General features: G+C 39.9%; 2 protein-coding genes across 3 annotated transcripts in view; one reads left to right on the top strand and one right to left on the bottom strand.

Annotated features, from left to right (window-relative positions):
• The window catches only part of TANGO6 (transport and golgi organization 6 homolog), a 182,939-nt gene that overhangs the window by 115,343 nt on the left and 43,833 nt on the right, over nucleotides 1-23,763 (bottom strand). For both annotated transcript variants that reach the window (XM_032611851.1, XM_032611852.1), the window contains 5 exons: nucleotides 20,052-20,164; nucleotides 18,211-18,387; nucleotides 14,709-14,841; nucleotides 12,779-12,970; nucleotides 4,070-4,204 (listed from right to left, as the gene is read on the bottom strand). In XM_032611851.1, coding sequence (XP_032467742.1) covers nucleotides 4,070-4,204; nucleotides 12,779-12,970; nucleotides 14,709-14,841; nucleotides 18,211-18,387; nucleotides 20,052-20,164 — 750 coding nt within the window. The remainder of the gene's footprint in view (nucleotides 1-4,069; nucleotides 4,205-12,778; nucleotides 12,971-14,708; nucleotides 14,842-18,210; nucleotides 18,388-20,051; nucleotides 20,165-23,763) is intronic.
• LOC116744006 (guanine nucleotide-binding protein G(I)/G(S)/G(O) subunit gamma-10-like) lies at nucleotides 10,943-11,422 on the top strand. Its single transcript, XM_032613286.1, has one exon. The coding sequence runs from the start codon at nucleotides 10,943-10,945 to the stop codon at nucleotides 11,213-11,215; it is 273 nt and encodes a 90-aa protein (XP_032469177.1). The 3' UTR covers nucleotides 11,216-11,422.

Below are 23,763 nucleotides of genomic sequence, written 5' to 3'. Positions count from 1 at the left end.
CTTATTCAACTAGGTAACTTCTCTAATCACCATGGGCAAGTAGGTGGATTCTGAATCTAATAGTTTCTAAGGCAGTGAAAGTTATGTATTCCTTCAGCTTCATAAGCCTACAGATTTCCCACTGTAAGAATAATCAGGGAAATCTAAGACTACAGGTGTCAACTATTTGTTTATAAATGTTCAAAAAAAATTTCTGAGGTATAAAGTAATATTCACTTAATTGGTAGATGACAAAACTGAAGCACTAAGTATTAATTATTTTTCAAGGGTCACCAAGGACCACTATCAAAATTGAAAAGTGACCATAAAGCCCTCAATGCTCCTCCTGTCACTGCTTCTCAGCAAAGATCTCACATCCAGACCTCAGAATTTTGTGTAAAAGCCCCGAGGCCTGAAGGAGCAACCCACAAGTGAGTGACAGATTCCTTTATCTGGCTGCCTCGCTCCCAGAGTTTCTGGAATGCTTCAGGAACAGAATGAGCAGTGTTATGTCAGCTCACATCTGTGATTTCTTTCAGGGTGTCAGGAGTGGAACAGTTAGATGGTGAGTTGTTATAAACTTCTGCAAGTTCTCAAATTAAAAAACTGGGAGTTTGGGCTTCCCTGGTGGCGCAGTGGTTGAGAATCTGCCTGCTGATGCAGGGGACATGGGTTTGAGCCCTGGTCTGGGAAGATCTCACATGCTGCGGAGCAACTAAGCCCGCGAGCCACAACTGTTGAGCCCACGTGCCACAGCTACTGAAGCCCGAGCACCTAGAGCCCATGCTCCGTGACAAGAGGAGCCACCACAATAAGAAGGCCGTGCACTGCAACAAAGAGTAGCCCACCCTCGCCACAACTAGAGAAAGCCTGTGCACAGCAACAAAGACCCAATGCAGCCAAAAATAAATAAATTTTAAAAATCAAAAACAAAAATTAAAAAAACTGGGTGTTGGACCAGCTGGGTGGTGGGAGAGAGTGTGTCTTCGCAGGGAAGCAGAGGAGAACTCGGGTGACAGCCAGAGGAGGGCATGTGTACACTGAAAAAGCCCCACATGAGACTTTACGAAGCTTCCCTGCGGGGGCATACACATCCTCATTCTGCCTTACCCTACTGCAGTGAGAATCACTATTTTGGAAGAATCCAAGAGTCTCTTCCAGCAATAAAATGCTAACCTAAAAATTCCTAATTCTGAAAAACATTTACATTTATTTTGTGTTCTCATTTCTGTGTATCATCTGTTTCTTCAGATATTTAGTTGAGCAGCTTATATGTCTGGGTCCTTATATACAATGTCACTGAATTTATTTTCCAAGTGGTACTTTTACTTTTGTTTGAAGTCAGCACATAGCATGCTCTGCTTTATAATGAGCCATACGTAAAGATACAAGATATAGAAATATAAACCTTTTTTTTAAATTAAGAATTCATCAGGGCTTCCCTGGTGGCGCAGTGGTTGAGAGTCCGCCTGCCGATGCAGGGGACACAGGTTCGTGCCCCGGTCCGGGAAGATCCCACATGCTGTGGAGCAGCTAGGCCCGTGAGCCATGGCCACTGAGCCTGCGCGTCTGGAGCCTGTGCTCCGCAACGGGAGAGGCCACAACAGTGAGAGGCCCGCGTACCGCAAAAAAAAAAAAAAAAAAAAAAAAAGAATTCATCAGATTAATCACAACCACTAGAAGGTAAACTCCATGAGGGGAAAAGAGACACTTGATAAATAGTTCTTGAATGAGTTCATTCTATGACACTCTCAGAAAAAGTGGCATGAGATCTCAAGATTTGTGTTCAAAGTCCCAGCCCCACCAAGGTCAGGTCTGTTCCACGCAGCAGTGCTTCAGAGGACACTATGGGCCCTGGAACATCATGCAGAAACTGCTTCCTGAGGGGACAGGCAAGTTACCAACATACTTTTACTGGTGACCAATCCTGACATTTAGAAAAAAATAAGTTTGGAAATATGGTTGTCTAGTTAGCAGTCTTAAACCTACACTTTCTCCAAATCAACTCCTCTTTCTAGACACTATGTTCTAATAATCATCTTAATTACATAAATTAGAAAGGAAAGAAAGAAGCGTTCAAATTCTGTTAGATCCTGTTTCATTAGTTAAAACAATGAATCCTAATCAGGGATAGGTATTGAACACAATGTAATTTTCTAGACTCTGAAGCAACAACCTAGCCAATGATCATCTGAAAACATAATTCAGAACTGTGACTTTTTTTTTAATACAAAGACAGAAGACCTAGCATTACTATAGAAGCCACTTATAAATCCTTAAATCAAATGGAAAAAAAATTAATAGGTCTAGGGCAAAAGTATAGGAGTGACGTGTTTATGTTCACTTTAAGTGCAAAGTCAGAGGAATCAAGATATAATCAGTGAGTCAGGATGGCTCATGGAAGGGCAGGGACAGGTAAAGGATGTACATTTGCATCAGTCTGGTGAGTCTCCGTTAGAATATGACTAATTTACATAGCCAGCCCCCAAACAATGGGCTTCTCAAATAGGAAATGGAGATTTCTGTGTTCTATTTTCCATTTGGGATATGGTTTGAATTTCTATTTCTATTTCTTATTTTTAAAATATTTCTATTTTTTAAATAAGAAAAAAGAAAAGCAAAAAAAAAAGCACACTCTCAACTATGGAAATAAAGACTATTCAAATCACTATTCTACCAGAAAAACACAAACCAATCAGTTCAACTAAATCCAATAACAGTATAACTTAAGAAAAACTATTCCATTGGGGAACTTCTCCTTGACAGTTCTAAACAGCAGGACTATAATATGACTCTAGCAACTGAACCAACCATGTTTTTTTCAAACTACATGGGAAATATAAAATTAGGAGTGCTAAGTAAATCTACCAAGAAATGGGCTTCACATTAACAACAGGCCCCAATAAAATTTCTTTTCTTCTTAAGGACAGCCTAGAGAGAGTCAAATTCTAACATACCAAGCATCAGTATCAGAGTTTAATCCTCAAACTCAAAAATCCATTCCTTACTCATTGCTAAGAGTTACGTCCAGTTTGACTTCAGATCAGATTTCATAATACTTGCACTAAACCTATTCTGCTTTCTTGCGGTCTTCTAATCTAATGTGGTATGTCACACACACATATGTGCCTACCTTCCCACCTTATTCTGACCCCTGGTCTCTAAACTCAGCTACTCAGGCCTTCTATCAGTCTCTTAAGTATACCAAGCTCTTTCCTGCTTCCCAGCCCTTGTACATGATGTTTCTCTAACTGGGAGAGCTTCCTCCATCTGCACTGTGCACACTCCCAAACTCCTATGCAACAAGTCTCAGCTTAGACTTATATGTGTGTCCTCAGTGGAAACCTTCCCAGCCTAGGTTAGATGTTATGTTCTCTTGGCACCCTCCACTTCTCGTTTGAGGTACTTCATTCAATTCTAAGTATATTTTTTGAAATAGTTATTTAATGTCTGACTCCCTCACTGGCTTTGAGTTTCATGAGGGTAGGGACCATGTCTATTTGTCCACTGCTCTATTCCCAGCACCTTAGCTCAGAATCTGGCATATAACAAGTAGGCAATAAATATTTTTTGAGTGAATAAATTTTAAAATTATATAAAAGATACATGCACTAGAAACAAAGCTTTAACATGCTACATGATATGAGTTGAACAATGGATCCTGTGCTAAAATGAAACTATTCAAAACATGGAATCCTAAGCAACCAGCAGGTTACAAAGGTTCTCCCCTGACTACAGCAGTAGGGACAAGGGCTGAGCTTTGGATAGCCACTACAGTGAGGGCCAGAGAATCTAGCGTTCACCACAGATGCAAAACACTGTGCCAGGTATTTCCAAATCCAGCTCGTGCCAGGTCAGAAAGGGTCCTACCTTACTGATGGGGAAGTCTACCCAGGTAACAAGGTGGAAGTGTTAAAGTTTTCTTATCCTCCACTTTGGAGAGAATTCTTATTAACAACCTGACTTGTTTATCCTGGTTCTCCTGTGTGCAATATCCATTCTGATTTCTCACAAGGGTATGAAAGGGAAGCAACAGATTTTTCTCTTCTCTTCTCCCTCCTTTCAAGTTTGGTTCACATCTGCAACTCACCTGAGTGGCTCCTCCCAGCATGACGGCCACCAGCCCCATGGACATGCTCAGTGTCTGTGATTCCACAGTGCTCTCTGCCTGGTGGGCCAAGCTTGCACATGCTCGCTGCAGGGTTGCTGCTACAAAGTCCACAACCTACCACAGAAATGGAATTGAGAATCAGTGAGGAGTAAGGAAAAAAAATCTCAAAATTCTCTTTACATCTTACATCTACCTCCTCATCTTTTCCCTCATCAACATCACGATAGCAAGAAGCTTCAAGAACAACTGCTACCATGTAGCAGGCATGGCGCTCAGTATTTTACATGCACAAGCTCACTTAGGTCTCCTATCAACTTTAGGATGTACTCTTGTCCTCATTTTCAGATGAAGAATCTTAGACTTAAAGAGGTGATCTGCTCAAGGCCATACAGTCAATAAATGAGAAAGCCCATTTATATTTTCTCAGATCTTTTAATACCCCAATCCACCTTCCTTTACTTTTCATGAATTTTGCCAGGAAATTAAAATGAAAAATCATTTGTTACTTTCTGACCATCTTAGAGTGTCCCAGATCTGCTTCTCCTAATGAGGATTGCTCTTCAATGATTCCTTCCCCCCGTTTTGACAGTCTAGTTCTAGTAAGCAAAGAAAGGGGGAAGAGGCATTAATTTTATTTAGAATTCAGTGTCCTCAAACAATCTACACAAACGATCCAGAGTCATTTTTTTTTTTTTTAATTTATTTATTTATTTATTTATTTATTTATTTATTTATATTTGGCTGTGTTGTGTCTTCGTTTCTGTGTGAGGGCTTTCTCCAGTTGCGGCAAGTGGGGGCCACTCTTCATCGCGGTGCGCGGGCCTCTCACTATTGTGGACACTCTTGTTGCATAGCACAGGCTCCAGACACGCAGGCTCAGTAGTTGTGGCTCACGGGCTCAGTTGCTCCGTGGCATGTGGGATCTTCCCAGACCAGGGCTCAAACCCATGTCCCCTGCATCGGCAGGCAGATTCTCAACCACTGCGCCACCAGGGAAGCCCCAGAGTCATTTTTTAAAGTATCCAATAGTTTTAAAGGATTAAGATTATTCATATATAAGATTTTACATAGCATTTGGCTAACAACTAAGCCTTAAATGGAATTAATTTGGTCGGCATCATTTTAACTGGGCTTGGATTAATCATCTTAAGTAGAAACACATTTGAATAAAAGACAGCCTACACATACCCATACATGCATATGCACACACGTGCACGTGCACACACTCACATGCACATTTAGGATTAATGGCTCAAAAGGGAAAAATCATTTTGAAAATGGGATGGCTGAAATAGGTCTAAATATGCAAGCTTGCATGTTTAACTCTCTGGGCAAATCACATGCTATGCTAGAATCTTTATTGCAGGCTTAAAGTCAGGAGAATGGCTTGTTAACACTTGTCTTTTGGAGCAAGGCAGGAAACTAGAAAGGTTATTAAAAGTTCCACTTACTGTAATGAACCATGCTGGTGACGGCAATTTTCACCACCCTCTCTGCCTAAGAACTTATTGATTACTAGAAGTTAAGGACACTGGCTTTTCCCAGAGAAACTGGTGGATCTACCATCTTGGGCCACCTGTTTTGCCTCCAAAGAGTTTTCTAAAGCACTCCTTGATTATAGGAAGCTTCTATTTCACACAAATATACTGTTAAATTGCTGGAACAGAACACTATCTAGTCTTCCAACTTTTTCTAAATTCCTCTTCTCTATGTATTTAATATTGCTAAACAAGTAGTATGATCCTATTTTTGTTAAAAAAGAAACTTCCAGTTTGTATGTAAAATAAAAAACCTGGGGGCTTCCCTGGTGGCGCAGTGGTTGAGAGTCCGCCTGCTGATGCAGGGGGCGCAGGTTTGTGCCCCGGTCCAGGAAGATCCCACATGCCGCGGAGCAGCTGGGCCCGTGAGCCATGGCCACTAAGCCTGCGCGTCTGGAGCCTGTGCTCCTCAACGGGAGAGGCCACAACAGTGAGAGGCCCGCGTACTGCAAAAAAACAAACAAACAAAAAACAAACCTGGGAGCTGTTAACTGGTGTTGACAGCCAGCTGTTATTGTCATTTATGAAGTACCCTTTCCCCCAAACCTTGTAACAACGAAACCACTATACCCCTTTGGACAACAGCTCCTCCCCTACTATTCATTTCCTGTGATTTTATGGGGCTGCCAGCCACAAGAATAGTCATGTGACTGATGCCTGTTGTAGAATCTATGTATATTGAGGAGACACATACTTTTACTTAAAATTTTTTATAAAGCTACATAATTCTAAAAGCCAAATATTCCTGACAGTTTATAATGAAAAATGGCAGTGCCCTACCCCATTTCTCCCCACCTGATTCTGACTCTAGAGGCAACCAGTTTTAATTATTTAGCTATTTAATTTAGTGATAACATTAAGCAGTTACTATTTACCAGGTACTGCTCTGAACATATTACAGGTATTTACTCATTTAATTGTCACAATAATCCTATGGGGATGTGTAAACCTGCTGCCAACATTCTGGCAACTGAGTGCAAGGGAGCTGAGGCCTTACTGCTGAGTCTGCAGGCATCGACTTAATCCTCCCGTTCTGCAGTGTGCTACTACCACCCAAGTTCAGAGTATTTGGGTTCAACCTCTCTCAAGAATAAACCTCCAGTCTTCTGCTGCGGAGGGGAGGTAGCTGTACAAAGTTAAGGAAGAAGTCAAAGGGTTTACCTCTTGTGGAGCCTTTCAAGCTGGTTTTTTTTTTTTTAAAGAAGATGTTGGGGGTAGGAGTTTATTAATTTATTTTATTTATTTTTGCTGTGTTGGGTCTTCGTTTCTGTGCGAGGGCTTTCTCTAGTTGTGGCAAGCGGGGGCCACTCTTCATCGTGGTGCACAGGCCTCTCACTATTGCGGCCTCTCTTGTTGCGGAGCACAGGCTCCAGACGCGCAGGCTTAGTAGTTGTGGCTCATGGGCCCAGTTGCTCCGCGGCATGTGGGATCTTCCTGGACCAGGGCTCGAACCCGTGTCCCCTGCATTGGCAGGCAGATTCTCAACCACTGCGCCACCAGGGAAGCCCTCAAGCTGGTTTAAGCTCTAAATTCAGCTCCATCTTTAGAGCTTATCTGGTGCCTGCAGTCCTTCTAGGGTTCTGCAAGGAGAAGTGACTTGCTTCTTTTTTTCATTTCAAAAAACTTTTAACAGCTCTATTGAGGCATAGTGCTTTGCTTCCTGACTTCTTCCATGCAGGCACTTAGCTTTCCATTTTCTGAAGTTGCTGAATCAGCTACTATTTTCCAGTTTCCAAATATTGTTATTCTCTTCTCTAATGTGTCTCCTCCTCTCCTGCTCTGTTGGTCCTTGTGGTTTCCAGAGGGAACAGATAAACACTTTTGTTCAATATACCATCTGAATCAGAAGTCCCTACTTTTTAAAAATTTGTACTTCTGTGTTGCTTAAATGTTTTTACAATGAGCACATGTTTCTTGTGTTAAAAAATTTTAACATACGAAAAAGACCACAGCACGTAGAACCCCTTCTATTCTGCCAATTACAGAGATCCAGTTACAGAAGGGTGCAGACTGTGGCAGTTTCCTGGAAGACCAGGAAAAAGGGAATCTGCTCATTCCACTCCATATACACTGGTGCCCTTGCTGATCCCTCCTCACTCCAGGCATGCTCCCTCTCATCTGGAACACTCTTCCCCTAAGTATCTCAATAGCTCCCTCCTTCCCTGCTTCAGATCTTTGCTCAAAAGTCACTTTCTCGCTGAGTTTCTCCATGACCACCCTATTGACCTTACCACACTCCCTTTATCATCCCCTTTCCTTGCTTGATTTTTCTCTCTGGTACTTATCACCGTCTAACGCCCTGTGTGTTTTTGCCTACTTGTTTACCATCTCTCTACTGTCTTTCTCTCCCTCTATGTAAATGTAAGCTCCATGAGAGCACAGATATGTGTCTGTTTTGTTCACTGCCGTGTCTCTGATACCCAGAAGAGTACGTAGCACATAGTATGCTCTCAATACATATTTGCGGAATGAAAGAACTCGGGAATTGGAACAGGGCTCTGTATCAGTACAGACTGTTCCACGCCTCATTCCTCTCTGCATCACCTCACATACTAATATGCCATCTGCCAACACACTTTATTGAGTTTTTAATCTTTCACCCATGAATACTTCTATATGCATTTCTAACAAATAAGAAGATTTGTTTTTTATATAACTACCATACCACGACTACACTCAATAAAAATTCCTTATATCTTCTAATACCTGGTCCATGACTGTCGCAAAAATGTCTTCATACAATTGGCTTGTTTGAATCAAGATCCACACACTGCATTTCGTTGATATGACTCAAGTCCCCAACAGTCCTGCTCCTCTTTAATGCCATTTATTTGATGAAGAAGCTGGGTCATTTGTACTATGGAATTTCCCACATTATGGATTTGGCTAATTGTTTCCTCATGGCACTTAATTTGCTCCTCTACCCTGAGTTGCCTTGATCAGATTTAGGTTCACATTTTGGGGGGTTTGTTTTGTATTGTTTGGGGGTTTTGAGGGGAAGAACCCTTCCCAGGTGGTATGGCATACTTCCTATGGCATTACATGAGGAGGCACATAATAATGTCTGCTTCTCATGGTGATGTTAAGATTAACTGGTCCAAAATAAAAAAAAAAATTTAAATAAATAAAAAAAGATTAATTGGTCCAGGCTGAAATATTCAGGTTGACATTACTGATATTTGCATTAACCCTGAAATCCACCAAAAATAAAATGTATAGACAGATGCGAACATAGATAAATATGTGATAAAGCATGTATAATAAAATGTTAATTGTAGAAACTAGGTAGTGGGTATACAGGTACTCACTATAAAATTGTTTCAAATTTGAAAGTTTTTGTAATAAAATGCTGGGAGAAGAAAGGAACAGTTGGTTTGGGTGCCAAATGGCCTAATACATTCATTATAAAGTACCCCTAATGGTTTTAGCAACATTGATGATTGTTACCTAGATCCATTTTGTTATTAGGGGATTGCAAAATATAATTTTCTAGTTCTCTTTTTGAGTTTTTCAGCTGTGGTTCTTTTTTTTTTTTTTTTTTTTTTTATGCGTTACGCGGGCCTCTCACTGTTGTGGCCTCTCCTGTTGCGGAGGACAGGCTCCGGACGCGCAGGCTCAGCGGCCATGGCTCACGGGCCCAGCCGCTCCGCGGCATGTGGGATCCTCCCAGACCGGGGCACGAACCCGTGTCCCCTGCATCGGCAGGCGGACTCTCAACCACTGCGCCACCAGGGAAGCCCTCAGCTGTGGTTCTTATACAAAGAAAAAAATTTCTTCGTTGACTAGTTACACGGGAAAGATAAATGCTTTATTCATTCCCTTCATTTATCAATTTACAAAATAGTGAACTGATGCCTCAGCAACCTCAAACATGTCTTACAAGAGATTTTTCGGGGGGGTGGGAGGGGACTTGACATGTTTTAATCCACTGTAGGTATTATTCTTTGTAATGCTCAAATTGTCCTACCTGTGGTCAACAGGAGCCCCTCCAAGTTGGCTCCTGAATGCCACTGACATGAGCCCGCTAACCTCGGATTGCTTCAAGATGCCCTGAGGCTTACAGTACAATTCCTGCCCTAGACCCGAATGAACCTTTAATCCAATGAGTTTTGTGTTCTTTTTGTAGGAGATAGTATTTAGAAACTATAATCTGGTACTGGGGACAGTTATTGCTACTGGATTGTCATTGCTTCTTGGCATTGACAGTGGACTGAGCTAGAAAATACCTGCTTTTTAAAAAGAGAAAAATAAATTATGAGTTCATATAAACACTTCCAGTTAGAACTTAATATTATAGGAGTTTTACTCGTTTGTTTGTTTGTTTGTTTGTTTTTTCAGTACGCAGGCCTCTCACTGTTGTGGCCTCTCCCGCTGCAGAGCACAGACTCCGGACGCGCAGGCTCAGCGGCCATGGCTCACGGGCCCAGCTGCTCCGCGGCATGTGGGATCTTCCCGTACCAGGGCACAAACCCGTGTCCTCTGCATCGGCAGGCAGACTCTCAATCACTGTGCCACCAGGGAAGCCCTACTCAAGTTCTTTAATTTTATGTTTATAACTCTCTTTCTTATGCTGAAAATCTTGTTTCCTAATTATGTTAACAAAACTACTTATAACTTATTTATTACTTATATCTATACACGTGTGTATTTCAAAATAATATACCAAAATTATCACTAGCAGTAAGACTACCAAATGCAGTTCAATTTTTTGTGTGTGTGTTTCTTTTTGTCCTGATATGTTTTAACCTCAGCTGACGATAATTTAATGGGACAAATCACTTTTGTATCAGCCTAACACCACCGTTCCTTAATTAGGAGTAAAAGAAGATAAGTGGGAAGGCTTAAGTCATATCAGTTTTTAGACCATTTTCCTTTCCAACTAGCATCCTGAGACAAAAACATAAAGTCTGGATGAAAAAGTCTTTAGGGAACTGATATAATAAACACAGGAGAAACAAATCACCCTACTAAATAATATGGGGTCAGTGAACTGAAGGAATAAGAGGCCAGGAAAGAAATAATGAACATAATTCTCATTAAACAGGCACGATAAGTCAGAGCTGACAGGCAGCTGCAAATTTTCTCAGCGGGAGCTGTAGTGAAATGCTGCTTAGCAACACCGGAAGGCAGATGACAATGACGATGATACAAAGAGCTGGAGAGTCAGATTTAAGCGTGACAATCATACCATCTTACAATTGACTATTCACCAACCGAGCAACAACTAACTGTGGTAAAGTGGTAAAATATAATGACTACACTGCCTATACTTTAATACTTTTATTTTCTATTTTTAAAAAAGCTGGTAAAAATAATGTCTGAGCCATTAAATTCAGGCACTGATTCACATAGTTACTCTACTCTGAAAGCATTAAAAAAAAAAAATCTGGGGGCCAGCGTGAGCACCCTGCAGCGCCTGGTGGAGCAGCTCAAGCTGGAGGCCGGTGTGGAGAGGATCAAGGTCTCTCAGGCGGCTGCAGAGCTTCAACAGTACTGCATGCAGAATGCCTGCAACGAAGCCCTGCTGGTAGGTGTTCCAGCCAGAAGCAACCTCTTTCGGGAGCCCAGATCCTGTGCTTTACTCTGAAGACTGTAGTGAAGAAGTCCGCTGAGGAATGCTTTCAAGCACCAAGTGATGAATGACTGCCTACAAATCTCATGAACACACTTCTCCAGCCAAATGACTTTTAGATATTTCACAGGACCTTTCCTGTGGCCTGGTCCTTTAGCCAAAATTCTACAGAAATTTATGAGTTTCTACTCAAGGAAACTGGGTGAAGGAGTAGATTTTAAATAATAATGGCCTGGTTCTTTGCTGAAGTGCTTTATACTTAAACAAAAACCTTACCACCAAATATACCAAAATATACCTCTTTCATTAAGTGTTTCTATACTTGGAATGTTACATATGTTTTATTTACTAGATGTTTACATTTCGGGAAGGAAAACAGTATTGTTTGTCAAAAAAAATTAAATATTTGTAATTTGTTGTTCCCGACTAAGATTTTTATACCATAACAAAATTTGTTCTTTTCTCATGAATTTATAATTTCTAAATGAAGACAAGCAAGTATAAAATTGGGGGAAGAATGGGCTGTATTAATCAAATGATACCTTGATTTTTCTAAATAAGAAGATTGTTTTATTTTGAACACTAAACATGAGAGCTGTTTCTTAGCAAACTTGTTTGAAAGGACTAATGTTGTATTGTGTATTAGACTGACCCATCCTGTATATGAAGCAGATTTGATCTTTGTCTTCTTAAGTTCCTCTACTTTATAATGGTGGTTTTACTTTAAAAAAATACTAAATTATTTCATGTCTTTAAAACAATGTTTAAATGTGATCTACAGAATATTACAAATGATTTTTTTAAAAAGTGATGTGAAAATATTTCAACCTAAATGAATACTCAATGTTATAAGTGTTTTACTTTGATGATGTGCCTTTGATTTAATTTGGGACACTTAAAAGAACACTTTATTTGTGCTTGTTATCACCTTTGAAGAGCTTGGAAGTAAAATTTCTGCTAATGACAGCCAAAAAAAAAAAAATCTGAAAACTTCACAGGCAAAACAAAACAAACACTCAACACTCCACAGGCTGTTGTGGAGATAAGCTGTGAGTTAGAGGACCTATACAATTCAAGGTGATCTTATCATTAGTGATTTTTTTTTTCAAATTTGAGTTTTAATCATTCTCAACTTTTAATGCACATTAGAATCATCCATGGAGCTTAAAAAAATACATATGCCCAGGCTCTAATGCAGCCATGCTGAATCAGAATCTCTAAAAGTGGGCTAGGCATCAGTATTAGGAAAAAGATCCCAGACAATTTTATTTGCACCAAAAGTTGAAAACCACTGTGATATATAAATATTTTAAATAATTCTCAGTTTCATGTGCATGAGAAGCACCTCAGCAGTTTGTTAAACATGCTGATTCCCAGGACCTATGAAAGTACTGATTTTCTTAGCCTGGTGTGGGCTCAGTAATTTATGTTTAGCCTGAATTCCAGGTAACACTGATGCAGGTGTCATCAAACCACACTCTGAGTAAACATTTCTTTGAACATTTTGGGGAAAGAATGAAAGAAACCGAAATAGACAAATACCACCAGGCTGGGAACCGGCATGTGGCCGTCACTGACCTGAGTGATGTTTGTGAATATCTGCTCAGACATTCTCTCACACAGAACAGCTGTAAGCTGGAGGACCAGCAGCTTCCGCTCCTGACCTTCCACAAGAAGAGTCTGGTGCTGCTCTAATTCCAAGAGGCTTTTGCTGGAGAAGAGCTTTGATTTTAACTCTGCTTCATCTTCCACAGCCATGTGAGTCAACTCCTATCAGTGTGGGAGAAAAGAAAAAGAGAAAAAAATCCTGTACAACTACGGATTTCAAAAACAGCTAGAAAACTGTTTGAAATGTGTATATAGAGAACCAGTCTGTTTTCATTACAGCATTATGTACAATAGCCAAAAACTGGAAACAACTTAAATGTACAGCAATAAGCATAAATTGGGATGTATTTATTACATTGCAGCAGGTGAGATAAATGAACTAGATCTATATGAATATCAATATAGAGGGATCTCAAAAACGCGGTTGAATGGAAGATGTAAGTTGCAGAATAATACATATATCATGATACCAGGTATACGAAAATTTTAAACTTCATAATAAAAAACATACATACAGACAAAGAACTAATTTGATAGACTACTTACTTTATCACTATTTTTATGATCTCTACCACTAGCTTCCCTTGAACTGAGGTCATATAACATTTCCAAACCTTTTTTAGAGACTATTACATGCTTTCAGCACCACACCTCTTTTTCCCTAAGATATTTGGAACTAAACTTCTACTAATAGATAATTCATTACTGTGGGTTTTGTAAGCTTTTCCCTAGCTTTCACACTGTAAATTTCCTTGGGAAAGGAAATCCTTAGGTTCCTTAAGAATTCATGCTTTACCTTAATAACTGACAGTTTAGAGGAGTGGTCCTCAACTGTTTCTGGGCAATTTTGCTCCCCAGGGGGCACATAGCAATATCTAGGGACATTTTTGGTTGTCATAATTGGGAGGTGACACAGACGTCTAGTGAGTAGAGGTCAGGGATGCTGCTAAACTTCCTACAACGGACAGGAAGCCCCCACCCCAAGAAAAAATTATCCAGGCCAACACGTCAATAGTACAAAGGCAGAAGAACCTTGGTTTAGAGCAAAGCCCTTTGACTTTTTGTTTTTTAAACAAATTTTAAAGAAATTATCCAATTAAGAGGGTATTTTCTTGGAATGTTATTTATAGTGAATGGCTGGGCAGGGGGATGAATGTGAACATGGGAGGTGAGAAACATCGAAAAAGTATCACCCACTTCAGTTCTAGGAATGTTAGCCCTGATTCCCTCCTTGCATTCTCCCACACCCACACCAACCTTAAACTCCACAGACATTCTCTTAGAGTCGACACTTTATTTAGGGAAAACACTAAAGAAGGCAGAGATGGACAGGGAATCAGAGATATCGGCTTATGGTCGCTAGCAGTACAAACAAGGAGTAACAGTATGGGGCATAAGTTACTGTCGGAGATTAGGGCAAAAGGAAGCACAACCACCAGGCTAAGAAACACACCCGGAAAAGGTTTCAAATGGCTACAAAATGAAATGAGAGAGGCAGAACTGCTAAATCTCCTTTGCAAATACCTGACAAAACAATAGTCAGAAAGGATAAGGGATTACTCTACAGCTGTAAAACCTACTTTAACTTCCAAAGAGTTCTTAATGTCAACACAGAGCAAAGATTAACCCTTTAATAGATCAACAGCTCTACTTTGGTCATCTCTAAAATTTCAGTGCAGATTATCTTGGAAAGTAGTTCAATCATATGTGTACTGCTGAAGGTAAATTTCTTTTTGACCAAATCAAAGGCTACTAAAAAATAAATTACCCTTATGTCCTCTATTTCTCCTAAATTAAGATCTAATTTTAGGACCTAAAATTATGACTGCCTTGAAAATTCAAAGAGGCTCCTGGTACTATCCTAGAATAAAGCTCATCATGAACTATACTTAGTTCTTACCTTCAGGCAGAAGATGAAGAAGTCACCTGCCAAACCACATTCCTGGCAGTGGGACAGCAAGTCCCCAAGGTGCTCTACCTGGCACTGCTCTGAGGACACCTTCTGGTATAGGGCTTCATCTTCATCTTCATCACTGCAATGCAGGGTAAGATTTATCACCCAGAGAAACTATTTTTTTGGAAACCCCATTAATAATCTTTTAAAGTAACATGCTATTTCCATACAGTAGATCATTATAAAGAGCTAAAAATTTGTTTAAATTATTTTCCTGTTTCTCCATGCTGAAAAGGTATTTATTCTCAGAAGCTAGGTTATCATGTCCTACATAGTCATTTGCTCAAATGGGGAAGATTCATTTTAAGATGGACGTTGAAGAATTACTATTATTTCAATAAGTTGCAAAAGCAAGGAGGAATTAAAGTATAGATTTATGCAGATATTCTGGTTCCTGAAGAAAAGAAGAGAAAGAGAAGGCTGAAAAGCAAGGGCAGATCAGAGAGCCTTGGATGCCATTCAAAGGAACTTGGACCTTTTTTCAATGAGCCACTAAGGGTTACGGGCAGTGGAAAAAGACATGATCTTCATAGGAAGAGATTCAGTCAACCTCAGTGAACCAATTGTTGAGTTATGAAAATGCATAAAGGCGCAGAAAACTGAGGCAGCCAAATTTCCAAGTAATAAAATGTGGCTAAGTTATCAAAAACGGTGCCATGATTTCTGCAAAAAGTTTCAAGAAAATTCTCATGAGGTACTATGGCTTCTAGCTTTCATTCATCGGATAAGTGTAAAAGCCAATATATAGTATTCTTATACTGCATCATGTAAATAAATACAAAGGTACAGAAGACACACCAAAACACTAAAATGTAAACAGTGATTAGGATAGTGGTTGATTTTTGTTTTTCTCTTTATGCTTTTTTGTATTATACAAAGAACGTGTATTACTTTTGTGATGAAAGAATAAAATTTCTGGGACTTCCCTGGCAGCGCAGTGGTTAAGAATCTGCCTGCCAATGCCGGGGACACAGGTTCGATCCCTGGTCCAGGAAGATCCCACATGCCGCGGAGCAACTAAGCCCGTGCGCCACAACTACTGAGCCCATGTGCCACAACTACTGAAGCCCGCACGTCTAGAGCCCATGCTCCGCAACAAGAGAAGCCATCACAATAAGAAGCCCATGCACTGCAACAAAGAGTAGCCCCCGCTTGCCGCAACTAGAGAAAGCCCACGCGCAGCAACGAAGACCCAACACAACCAAAAATAAATAAAATAAAGTGGTTAATTAAAAAAAAAAGAATAAAATTTCTTTCAGATTAAATTGAGAAAAAAATGACAGATGCTGTTTCATTTCATTGAAAATACAATTATTACAGTTAATTTGGCAAACCGTCTAACTGGACAGTATGTCCCAATCTGCCAGTTCACTTAATAGCATAGCCTTTATACTCCTTTAGTAGAATGAATAACCTAGAAATTACGCTTAGAATTACTTCCTATATTATCCTAGAATCTTCCAGAGTCCTTCAGATCAATCATGTTATCTCCACCACGTTTTATGTTAGAAGAAAAGCTGAAATAGCTTCTAAGCTTCTGTGAACCACCCCAACTGTCAAAATGAAGTACTGTATTCAAGTATTCTTTTAAAAAAAAAGACATGACAACAACTACCTTAAGAAGCATTATTTTATTCATTCTTAAAATTTCAATGAGAGTCAATTCCAAATAGTTATATTGAGTTCCAGAAAGGTAAAAATTCTGGATCCGAAGATCATGAAATCTAAGCTGCTCTTTTAGACTTTCTTTAATCAAACTTCTTATTGATTATTGGTGCTGCTGGGCAGAATGGCAGAGTGAAAGGTAAGCGGTGATAAAGACCAGGCGGTGATATGGACCCTGCCCTTGGGGGACTAGCACCATGAGCAGGATCTTTAGAACAAATCATAAAATCACACACACACACACACACACACACACACACACACACACACACATATTTATTTGGTATGGTGTCAATGTTTTGGAGAGTCTTCAATACCTAATGAAAGCTATGGACCCTATTTTCAGCAAAGAATCCATGTTTGCATATAAAAAAATCTGTGTATAATTTCAAGGGGATTATAGATTCCGAGAAGTCCATGTACAGACCCCAGGTTAAGGATCCATTGCTTCTGGCAGTGTATGGAGATCCATTCAATCACTGCCTATTCACTTTTTTTCCTACCAAGAAGAGAAACTGTAGTTTCAATAAGAACTATTGATTTTGACATATTTACATAAAGACTTGTTAAGACAGCAATAAGTTTGAACTGCTGATAAGTCACATACTATAAAATTCTCTACCTAGTCCCTAAATTGGTCCCAGGATAAACTATTCCGAGGGGTTTTTAAATAAACATGCCAAAAAATATTAAGCTCTTTCAGTTCGAGGGCATAGTTATAACCGCAAAACCTACTAATGCTCAACAACTCTCAGTAAATTAGTAGCTTAAGTCTGTACTGATAATTCTGTTTGCAATCAATGTGTTTTTTCTATTTTCCTCAAGACTCTCATATTGAATAAGTGTTTTAAAACTTAACCAAATTAACCATGAACTTAAATAGTTAAATTTAAACACTTTAACAAATAGCAGCACTTTGAATGTGATGTGACATCTGAGTAGCTGCCACCAGTTAAATATTACATGGACTCTGATCAACAAGAACTTATGGGGCTTCCCTGGTGGCGCAGTGGTTGAGAGTCCGCCTGCCGATGCAGGGGACACGGGTTCGTGCCCCGGTCCAGGAAGATCCCACATGCTGCGGAGCAGCTGGGCCCGTGAGCCATGGCCGCTGAGCCTGTGCGTCCGGAGCCTGTGCTCCGCAACGGGAGAGGCCACAACAGTGAGAGGCCCGCGTACCACAAAAAAACAAAAAAAAAACCCAAGAACTTATGTTCGTAGGTAATAACATCTACACATCACCTAGAAAATGGAAATAATTTAAAATACACTTGTGAGATGTAGGAGAAATAAAATTATCCGTTCCACTAACACTTGTTAGCCGCCTTCTAAACAACCCCTAGGAGAAACAAACCCCCATCATAAAATTACCATAAAAGAGAGCTTTGAGACAATTTCCCTTAGGATTAAGTCTGACTCTGAACACACATATACCATTCTGAGTGTCAGAGGGAGAACTGGATTGTTATAGTGTTGAGGGTGAATATATGTCTGCCTTTTACTCTTTTACTCTTTGTGCAAAGACTTTGTGAAGTAAGTGGGCTTGCTGTGATGCAGAGCTGTGAGGCTCCAGTAAATTGCACCTATTAGCTAGCATCTAGGAAAAACCTGGAGGATCATTTAAGGCTCACCTTTCACTTAGAGATATCAATAAATAGCAGCACCTCAGCTGCTTGAGTTTCTGGTTTCCTTTCTATCAGCGCCCCTTAGTGGACGAGTCACAGAATGGCCTTTAGAGTACAATTAAATCTGAAGAGAGACAGCAAAGGATGGGTGGACTCACCAAACGGCCTCTTTGATGGTAATCATGATGCCACCTTGAGTGGCAGCTCTAAAGTGGCACAGAGAATGGAGAGAGGGCACAGTTTTGTCCAACCCTGCAAACCCTTTCAGGCTAGTAATTGCCTTTTTCCTCTCCAGTTCCCCCAGCATCCATAATAAGATCTCTTGGCAAAGTGACCTGGCAGAAAAAAGCAGTTATAAATGAGCTTGTCATCTTACTCTACACATTTAACAAGCTAACATAAAAAAAAGAAAGAATGAAAGTCAGGTTCCATGCATTCTAAAGGCTGGCACAATCATCTAGTACTACTGAAGTGCAGGAGTGGAAACTATGCTTCTTGTGAATTTCAGAATGCAAATATCCTGAAATTCAGTGAGCGACTGACTAATCTCTGGTTGTAGAAGCAGCCCTGATATGACACATGAGCCCCACATGATTTTTTTTTAATTCCAAATGAACTCATTGCCTTTGAATCAGGCACTGTGAAAGAAAAGTTTACAGTGATCAAACCATCTAAGATGGGGACCAATAACTGGAGACCAAGAAACAGCACACCAACAAATTCTTGCTGATTCCTTATCCCCTCTTCTCCGTGCCAGTCAACTAGGACAGGAATGGAATAAACGTTTGCTTCTTCCTTCTCAGTCTTTGATGAGGACATGATAGTGCTGTGAGGACTTGGGCTTCAAAACTAAAACAAGAGTTATTATAGGAATAATGTTTTGAAGCCAAATGCACATATTTATAGCCTCCATCTTCCACTGCACTTTCTCTTGTCACTTCCCTCATGTCTGTGGGCTTCAGTGATCGACTGACCAAAAGCTAGAGAGTTAAAGGCAATATGTAAGCTTCAAATAATATGCAAGACTGAGTACTTCGCTTTATAACTTAATGATGATAGTGACTATTTATTGAGCTTATTATTTGCCAGGGACAGTGCTAAACACTTCAATGCATAGTTAGTCTTCATAGTAACACTATGAAGAAGATACTACTATTGCTGAATATGAGATTACATGTGGGGGATTTCCAAACACCAAAAATCAGAATTCTGTAGGATCTTTTTTTTAAAAATTTTTATTGGAGTATATCTGATTTACGATGTTGTGTTAGTTTCAGGTGTACAGCCAACTGAATCAGTTATACAAATACATATATCCACTCTTTTTTAGATTTTTTTCCCATATAGGCATTAGAGAGTATTGAGTAGAGTTCCTTGTGCTATACAATAGGTCCTTATTATCTATTTTATATATAGTAGTGTGTATTTGTCAATCTCAAACTTCCAGTTAAAGTCTTAGAAGGAGGAAGAAACAGCGTAAATCACTGTGAAAACAGAGCTGATACAAAATGAGCCCTACTTAAATTCCAATACAAAAGATTATTTTCTGGATGACTAAGGAATCCCTTCATTCTCAACAACACTGTACAGCACTAACACCAAATCCAAGCCTAAATTACAGAGTGCCACATTCAGATCCAGATTTCCCCAGCTTGATTTCTAACTACTCACAAGGTATTTATGATCCAACCTCTATTTCCTCCTCCCTAGACATGTAATTCCAGTATTTCTCACTGATCAAACAGTGGCATGTTCATACATGTAAACGGAGATTTCATTTCTGATGTCTAAGAGGCTGAGGAAAGTCATTCTAAACACTAGATCCAATCCCGTGCAATCTGCAAAGCTCTCTTTCTTTTCTAGAGAACTATCAAATGTTCTCCTGACTTTGAAAGAAAAAAAAAAAATTATAAAGTGGCGTAAGTCATATTCAAAATAAGAACAACATACAAGAAAGACTTCAGTATTTACAAACAATAAGGTTCTCTAGATTGCTTACCTTATGTGAGACACACTGTGCTTGGTAAAACAGTAGAGAGAAAAGAGCACTCCCAGGACAGGAAGCAGGGAATCCACCAAAACTGTTAAAGGTTCATTCCCGACCACGTAAACCTAGGGAAAAGGAAATGGTGGTACACTGAGTGCGAGGCCGGAGCAATGGGAATCAAACACCATACACGAATTAGCAGGGCTTGGAGGCTTATCTTAAGCAACACTCTAGCCCTGAGGTGAACAATTGTAGCTCTAAGCCTAAGGAAATCATCTGAGATTAGCAGACAGGTTGCATCAAAGGAAGACTAAAAAGGGAGCATTGCTCTTTCATGCGTGCAGCCTTAAGAGCTGCTGGGTGAACCAGGTAGGTGAACCCATTTTCTGACCCCTTCCTTTCCTACTTCTGACTACCTCAAGAGTCTCTTCACCTATTATTCATCAATACAATAATTACCTTACTGCTAAAGGCCCTGCTATTAGAAACTAACAAGCCATGACCACCAAACAGAAAAGCTTAAGACTAGATTTGAAAGAAAACAAAGCAAAACACAGCTTGCTCTAGATTTGTCATTCTTAAGATGTAACTGTCACATGGGCATGTCCTATTCTCTCCAGTTCAATAAATGTGCACCTAGATCTGCACTGGCTTCACAGGGTTAAGTGTGTGAGGATTCTGATGTTTATTAACAATAACTATGTTAACTGTTTTATTTGTACCTTTTAAAAAGGATTCAACAAACTCTTCTGAATCTACTGGAATCAAAGTACTGTTCTAAGCACTGTAGTGAATATAAAAGTGAACAAGAATTGTTCTCTCTCATTGTTTGTGATCTAACAGGAAAAATAAAACCAATAAAAATAAGACTAATGTTAATATTATTATTATTCAAGGTGGATAATTTAAAGTATCTTATGAAGTGCCAAAATGCTATTCAAAACTCCAATCAAACACAATAGGATTTTTTTTTTTTTTTTTTATAAATTTATTTATTTTATTTATTTATTTTTGGCTGCGTTGGGTCTTTGTTGCTGTGCGCGGGCTTTCTCTAGTTGTGGCGAGCAGGGGCTACTCTTCATTGCGGTGCATGGGCTTCTCAATGCGGCAGCTTCTCTTGTTGTGGAGCACGGGCTCTAGGCACGCGGGCTTCAGTAGTTGTGGCACGTGGGCTCAGTAGTTGTGGCTCACGGGCTCTAGAGCACAGGCTCAGTAGTTGTGGCACACGGGCTTAGTTGCTCCGTGGCATGTGGGATCTTCCCAGACCAGGGCTCGAACCCATATCCTCTACATTGGTAGGCGGATTCTTAACCACTGCGCCACCAGGGAAGCCCCACAATAGGATTTTATTTCACTTTATTTTTTAAAATTCTACAAGCTTACTGTTATTTATTTATTTATGGCTGCATTGGGTCTTCGTTGCTGCGCGTGGGCTTTCTCTAGTTGCAGCGAGCGGGGTCTACTCTTCATTGTGGTACGTGGTCTTCTCATTGCGGTAGCTTCTCTTGTTGCGGAACATGAGCGTGCAGGCTTCAGTAGTTGCAGCATGCAGGCTCAGTAGTTGTGGCTCGTGGGCTCTAGAACACAGGCTAAGTAGTTGTGGCGCATGGGCTTAGTTGCTCCACGGCATGTGTGATCTTCCTGGACCAGGGATTGAACCCGTGTCCCTTGCACTGGCAGGTGGATTCTTAACCACTGGACCACCAGGGAAGTCCCCACAATAGGATTTTAAAATGCAATTCTGTTCTAATAAATTAACTAAAACTTGATGGTATAGACAATAATAATAATAAAAGAAGAAGAAAGAGGATCTGACAATGATTACATACTTAATATGTGTTCCAGAAACTATGCTGGGATTTTTATCTCCCTGGTACTATGTTAGATTTTTTAGAGTTTGCACATTGAAATTATAACTATTTCACGAAGTCTGTATTAGCAGACCTATTTTAAAGGACGAGGAAAGGGAAACGTCAAGAGGCCCTAATTTACAGAAAGAGCATTGAGGTAGAAATCAATGATGTTTATGGGAAACTAAAGGTCATGGAGGCACAAGCTGGAAAAATCTCTGTGCTTTTCTAGAGAACCCTGTCCCTTTAAATCAAACCTAATTTTTCACACTCCTTAAGCCTCCCAACTCCCCTATGGAGCCTGATAACGAAGGAGCCAGCTTCCTCTGCAGGATCTAACCTCCATAAGCCCAGCTAAATGAGGTGCAGCACTGCATGGCAGTGTTCAGAAATAATATGTGGGGCTAATTATGACATCACCAATTGCAGGAGGTAAAAAGGAGATTCCCCCAGATAACGTAAGGGCCTACTGTTTGCCTCTGGATTGTGTGTTCCAGAGGTAATCCCTAAGGAGCCATCCTTCCTTACCAGCATCTTTAGTACAAAAAAACAAACAAACAAACAAATGAAGCTAAATCTTTATTATTTACTGGGCTAAAACACTTCAAACTTTAACATGAATTCAAATCAAGCACCTTTCTCAGAGGTATATGCTGTTGTTGATAAACTCCAATTTTTAAATTCTCTTCTTGTACTTTTCTGTATTTTCTTACAAGGAATACAAAAAAACTGCACAGCTATTTATACATATACATATGTGATTCATTTTTATGTAAAGGTTCAGCGTATGTTTACTGAGTGCCAACTGTGTGCCAGACACGTCTGTGGTTCTGTGGATACAGTGGGAAACAAATTATCTGCTTCAAAGGAGCATACATTCTAGTGAGGGGACAGAAAATAAACAAATATATAATATCAGACAGTGACAAGTGCTAGAAGAAAAACAAGTTTAAAGGGATAGAGAGTGATGAGGGGAAGAGCGTGTGGAAAGAGGGAGAAATTCTTAACTCTTATCAATTCACCAATAATCCATTAAATTCACAGATTAAGAATAGAGAAATTTTTTTTTTCAAAGTGGAAAGATTTAAAGTCTCCTTTGGCTCAAACTGATCAATGAGTTTTCTCTATGAGAGCTCAAAGAACTTGAATGGCCTCTGCTTGACACATACAGGATTGTCACCTCCCTTCCAACATTAATAGTTAAAATTCCTCCTTGGAGTGAGCCCTAATCTACTTCTCTTTAAACATCCTTAATGGAAGTGTATCTATTTCCAAAAATTTTGGACTGGCCATCTATAAACAATCATCAAAATCCAGTTCTATTATCCACCTCATGGATTGCTCTGCATCCTAACGACAAGATTGCACTTTATAGATGAAAGACAGGCAGTAGTACTTATTAAACTGACCCAGCTCAAGTTCTACCTCTTCCATAGGCCTGCTGTATCATTTCACTGTTGAACTGTTCATTCATTCTCTAATTCAAATATTCATTAAGCATCTAACCACCATTAATGACTTTTCTCCTATAAATTCCAAAAGCATTTTAGAGCTTGTAACACATAATCAGTTCTTGAATATATAAGTCTCTGACCTCTTTAACTAGCCTGGCAGACAAAAGTCAAGTTCCCTACTTCAGCACCTGTAAGAGTAGATGATTAAGTTGTGTTACCTGAGTTTTTGGTGAATAAGCTGTTTAAACGCAGTTGTATACAATTTAAAAGAACACCACTGGGGGACTTCCCTGTGGCACAGTGGTTAAGAATCCACCTGCCAATGCAGGGGACACGGGTTTAAGCCCTGGTCTGGGAAATTCACACATGCCGCAGAGCAACTAAGCCCGTGCACCACAACTACTGAGCCTGCGCTCTGGA

The sequence above is a fragment of the Phocoena sinus genome, chromosome 19 (genome assembly GCF_008692025.1).
Source record: "Phocoena sinus isolate mPhoSin1 chromosome 19, mPhoSin1.pri, whole genome shotgun sequence".
Taxonomy (NCBI): Eukaryota; Metazoa; Chordata; class Mammalia; order Artiodactyla; family Phocoenidae; genus Phocoena; species Phocoena sinus.
Note: the sequence above shows the minus strand (reverse complement) of the source record. Positions and strands in the feature narration are given on the sequence as shown.